At 50.2% G+C, this 5,561-nt stretch overlaps 1 protein-coding gene across 1 annotated transcript; it reads right to left on the bottom strand.

Annotated features, from left to right (window-relative positions):
- Positions 1-3,827: 3,827 nt before the first annotated feature.
- On the bottom strand, positions 3,828-5,301 carry RBP5 (retinol binding protein 5). The gene is made up of 4 exons (XM_042810523.1): positions 5,109-5,301; positions 4,696-4,874; positions 4,251-4,352; positions 3,828-3,965 (listed from the first exon to the last, which is right to left on the bottom strand). Exons 1-4 carry the CDS (start codon positions 5,179-5,181, stop codon positions 3,912-3,914), a joined length of 408 nt encoding a protein of 135 aa, XP_042666457.1. The 5' UTR covers positions 5,182-5,301; the 3' UTR covers positions 3,828-3,911.
- Between the last annotated feature and the right edge of the window lie 260 nt (positions 5,302-5,561).

A 5,561-nucleotide genomic window follows, 5' to 3' on the forward strand; every position in this document is an offset into this window, starting at 1 on the left:
ATTTAATGTTATTTAATGGAGAAATGAGAAAAGATAGCAACTTGCAAACACATTTCAGGCTTTCATCAACACGGTGCCCAAGCCTTGTTCTGAACTTCACAAACTTCTGAATTTTACAGCTTTCAGATTTTGGTGTAACACCATTCTAGTGCTTTCCCTTTGAATTACAGATGCAGAGAAGTTAATGAGTTTCTTGCACTGAAATCACAGAAAACAATCCACAAAATAATCCACATCATCTACAAAAACATGTTGAATGAGGAGGAAAATGGTGTTTATAAAAAAATGAAGAAAGCTTTTCCAGGGTATTTATGAAAGTGCACTGGAGACCAGCAAAACTGTTCATCAAAATGCCTTTGAGTTATCTGGAAAAGATCACGTAAATGTGCAGTCAGTGCCTCCGTAATAACAGTGTATGACCTCAAACATCTGAATTAAGATTAAGGAGGGAATATTACACTGGTGCTTCTTAGTGTCTGAATTTGGGCACCCTCACTTTTACACTGTGGCACAGTGGGTTATTCTGACTTACTGTCCCACCCAAAGGGAAGCTTTTACTTAAAGACACCACATGTGGAAAGAAGCTGGGAAGCACCAGAAACTGCTGAGAGACCTGTTACCAGCAAGTCATTGGTAGTGTTTACTTACAAAGAATGGACAGGCAGATGTAATTTAGGATCGTCTGTAAGGAAGCTGATCATTTCAATGTGTCATTTGCAGGAATATTACAAGCAAGCAGCACTATTAGGAGTTCCCAAAGGCACTTTTAAGATAAATCTTCCACATGGATTTGTTTTGTTTTGTTTTGTGTTTTTTCCGTGGTAACACCATCTGTGGTACCAGGAGAGTACTCCAGCTGCTAAATTAAAGGTGAACACTTGAGGTGTGTCTATCTGGAGCAGCCCACTTTCGATGCATGTCCCACAGACCTACTTGATTTCCCTCTGTACTGCTCCAGTGCTCCTGCTGGTTGGTGCCCCCCTTCAGATGTTCTGTGTGATTTCTCTGCTGCTTTGAATACAGTGTGTTTCCGGAGGTCATTGGAAAGAAGGTCGGTCAGCAGCCTAGAAGCATGCATGAAATATTCTCTGATGTGCAGACCCTCTCACACATGGAAAACAAATTGAGCTGGATACTTCATCGTCAAACCTGAAGCAAGAAAGACAGAGGAACTCCTCTGTTAGGCCTCGTGTAGCTACTCCACCTCTCTTACAGTATAATCATCCTGCCAGGGCCACAGACTCAGGTTCACCTGTAGTGGTGGTGCTGATAGATCTCAAAGAAGTGGAGCCCTTTTTGGGACAGATCATTTGCTGAGAGCCAACAAAAGGGAAAGATGAGTATTTCACTGAAGAAGAGAAGGTCCCTAAGCATGCAACTGAGTTTAGAAATCTCCTCTCCAATACCCTATCTGTGAGTTTCAAATCAACCTTGCCATTCTCAAACCTTTAAGTAAGTCAATGCATTTGATTGTGTCAAATTGGCTAATGGTTAAGTGCTTATTAACTATTACTTAGAATCATACAATCTAACCTTGTGATTTATCTTGCAAGTATTAATAAACCCCAAATAGCTGCTAAAACTAGAGTTGTGTAAAAATGAATTGGTGGCACTTTAACGCCGAGCTGTTTTCCCTGGGCACTTTACCTTCAAACACTCTTTTTGACTAAGCAACACTCAGATATCTCTACTTGATCATTTATTGCCTTTTGGGCAATAAATAACACTCTGCCACTAGTCTAAGGGCTTGGGCTTCACACAACTTCTAACAGGCACTATTAAATGGCTTATCATTTTTTCAGACAAATCATGCCACTCCTACAGCTCTGGTTTATGTGGAGAAGGTGACCTACATAAAAAGAGGTTCACGACTCTAGGAACGGTTCTTGCCTGCGGTATGAAATGGTGAGCAGCAACTGACAAATTGTTAGTAATAGTAGATAGTACCTGAAATACTGTAATAGTCTGGAATACTATCCCTTATGATTACTATGGCTGTGGATCACACCAAGCAGGTCTGACTCCTATTGGTGTTTTGGCACAACTGGATGCTTCCCTAGTTCAAGATATTGCCATCTGTATAGAATGGATGTCAAGCAATCAGAAGCAAACCGTATCACCTCAGGGAATTCTTTGGCTATTATGTGGATGGCTGGCATGCCAGTGTAGAGTCTGTCATGGTTAACCACTTGAAGGCAATAGCTGTCTACTGCCAAACCAGAACATAGGTCAGAAAAGCAAAGTTAAGAAAGTGCACCAGCTTTTGGTGTGGAGCCTGAAATAAGGCGAACACACAGTCTGGAGGATACCAGTCTGGACATGGTGAAGCAAGCTCAGTGTTGGGGATCAGAATCAACTCTCAGAAAGGCTCCTTGTTCAGACTGTGGGATGAGGGCAACAATTCAATCAGCTCCTCAGCTGCTGTCAGTTGAAGCCCTGGATCTTACAACCTCACAGTACAACAGAGGTAATGTAGGGGCTACTGATGATAAATGGAATAACGGTTCATAGAAGTCTACATGGAACAGACAACTGATATATCTTGGATGATTTGGTTATGATTGTCCAATGTGTTTGGTTACATCCCAGTCAGTAGCACCCTTGCACTGTGGATACTGACAGGATGTTGCAGCCTGTAATGTCCTGAGACAATCTTGAAGAGCCAGATGTCAACACTTACAGACACAGCTGCAGCTACCTCACGCCTTGCATACTGCATACTTGCATGTATTTAAGTAGTCCTTTTTCATCACAGTCATGTTTTCATTTCTCTGAGAAGAAGCTCTTTGGAAAATACTTTTTAGATGAGCTGCTGGAGGGAAAAAAAAATGTGTTTAATCAGCTTGAAATGAGCCTGTTTTCAAAATCTTGGCTCTTTGACTGTCAGTTGCTACACATTCCTGAGTACAGTGCTCTTCAATCTTTAGTTCAGGGGCAGACACAAGTTTTCTTCAGTAATAAACCACAAGGGCCTTTTGCACATCCCATCCGGTGTCCTCACTAAAGGACACCTGTCTTTGTCCATCCTTTCAGGGGACCTCATGTCCCTAGGTTCTATCCCTTGGTCTTTGACTGTAAAGGGGAGCTGTGAACCAGGGGAGCTATGACAGTAAAGGGAGGATAGTAAAGTCAGGTGGTGTGCAGGGGCTACAGACAGTGGTTTCTTACACCTGGAGGAAAGACAGAGCTGCCTTCTCTCTCTGGGCTTTCCCAGGAGTGAACATGAAATACAAGGGGCTTCCTACCTTGCCCCAACCCTTAGATTTCACACAGAAATCTTTGACTTCGAAGAATCATTTCTGTGCTACAGTTTGAAGCTTTCAGGATCCTGAAAAAAATATGATGGGAGCTTGCACTGTTGTTTTCAGAAGAGGCAGCCTCAGTTGTCCTTGCTGACTCAGGGCTCCAAATTCTGCTTTCCAGAGGTAGCCGAGGGACTGTGCTGCCAGTGCAGGGAAGCAGGAGAAGAGAACCGCATGGACCAGCGAGGGGCCTGTCCAGGCTCAGCAGCGGCAAGCGCCTGTGGCCGCCTATGCGCAACTCGGGCAACTCGCCACAGTGTGGGGTGGCTGGATGGCCTCCGCCTCGCCTCACTCCCTCCCACCCAGCTCTTATTCTGAAAGGAGCAGCCGTGCACTCGGCGGCCCTTCTTCCTCCCTGCCTCTGCCCACCCTGTTCTGCCGGGACGCGCTCCAGCCGTCCCCTCTCCCCGCCTCTCCCTTGTTGGGGCCCGGCCCGCCGTGACCTGACCACGGCGCGCCGGGAGGCCTTCTTCCATCCTGCCGCTTAGCGAGGCAGAAAAAACACGCTGCTACAGGGCGCCTGGCTCGCAGCCATCGAGTTTGCTTCTTTAATCTGGAACAGTTCACACTGGAGTGTGGGGCCCCGACCCCTGTCCCAGCAGCCAGCGGTCACTTCACTTTCTGGAAGACCTGAACGCAGACCTCATCTTCAGCCGTCATGCGCTGGGGAAGGGAGGAGAAAGAGGAATTCAGACTGCAGCCCCGTGTGCTCCTGCTGAGCCCTGGCAGGTCATCCTGAGGGTGGGAAGGGCCACAGCTGCTGCTGCATAACTTTAACTTTTGAACCCGGGCAGCGGATGTTTATGAGAAGTGGCCATTGCTCCTTAGGAGCCAGGGCGAAGCCTGAGAGGAGCAGGAAGGAGGCTGCCCAGGTTCACCAACAGCTCACAGCGCTCGCACTATGTCCCCCCCACACCCACCATGCAAGCTGCAAGGGCCCTTCCTCACCAGGTGCAGCCGGTCTCCCTCTAGCCAGTGCCGCCAGCCGCGGTTCCTCTTCTCCCCTATCTGCTCGCATACCAACTGGTCGCCCTCCCAGAAAACAGTCGTCTGAAAAAAAAGCAGAGGGGAAGTCGTGGACACAACAAAAGCAATACAGATTTCCAGTGATGACACTGAGTGCTCCCACCACATTTTCAAATGTGGTCCCTGATATGGTTAGCGTCTCTTGGGTGGCTCCTTGGGACTGATGCTCTCTGTGGCAAGATTTAGTATCTTTCTGGATCCCAAAGCACCAGGTCTGGCTGCGTGTTGCTTGCCCCCTCGCTGGGAGCAATTTGCTGGGCCAGGTCTGGGCTGGGCTCTCACCTTGCTTGTGGACTAAAAGCCAGGCAATCCCCAAAGTCCTGGTTCATCCCAGTTGCCATTATCTAGGCCTGTTGGGGATCCTCACCTGGCATTTGCGTCCATCTACGGGTCCCAGGTCTTCCTCAAACTGGACCCCCAGGTCAAAATCCATGACGTAGTCCCGCAGGGAGGTGATCGTGCGGATAACCATGTGGTCTCCTGTGTGGATGATCTCTTTGTCGGGCTTCAGCAGGCAGACCACCTTGCGCAGGACCACGTTGATATCTGGAAGATGAAATGGAGGGGAAGTGTGTGGGCTACCCAGGCTCCTCCACTCTTTGGGCAAGGGGCTCGAGCTCCAGGGATGCCTTCTCTCCCCCTCCCACCGAAAGTGATAGTCTCAGATGGAATGACCGAAGGGTTGGTTGCCCAAGCCCCTTCCTTCCCTTCCCAGGTCCCACGGGCTGACAATTTTTGGAGACAAAAAGGAGTAAGAGGGAAGGAGGAGGGAGGAGTTACCCAACGCGCGCAGGTAATTGTCCATATTCTCCTGGGAGACGAAGCGGTAATAGCCGCTGAGGTTGGGCAGCATCCCGAGACGGAGCACCTGGCTGCTGGCTGCGGGAAGCGGGGAAGAACTGCCCGGCGCGGAGCGGGGCGGGCACGACGAACTGCGGGCTCCTCACCGAAGTAAGAGTCCCGACGGGCCTGTCCCAACTCCAGCACCTCCGCCTCGGGGCGGGAGAGCTGTGAAGCACCCCCGCCCTCCGCCCGCCTCCCGCCCGCAGCCGGGGCCGCCGCTCCCGCAGCCTCGGTCCGTGACGTCATGCTGCAGTGGCGGGGCGGGGCCGCAGCGGAGCCGCCGAGCGAGGGCGTGGGCCGGGCCGGGCCCGCCGCTGTCCAGCACCGCCGGGCGGGCCGGGAGCAGCAGCCGCCGTCGCCGCCGCCGCTGCCGCCGCTGCCGCCGCCGCT

This window comes from Centrocercus urophasianus, unplaced genomic scaffold (genome assembly GCF_019232065.1).
Source record: "Centrocercus urophasianus isolate 14NV4802_14NV808 unplaced genomic scaffold, USGS_Curo_1.0 seq_12, whole genome shotgun sequence".
Classification (NCBI taxonomy): Eukaryota; Metazoa; Chordata; class Aves; order Galliformes; family Phasianidae; genus Centrocercus; species Centrocercus urophasianus.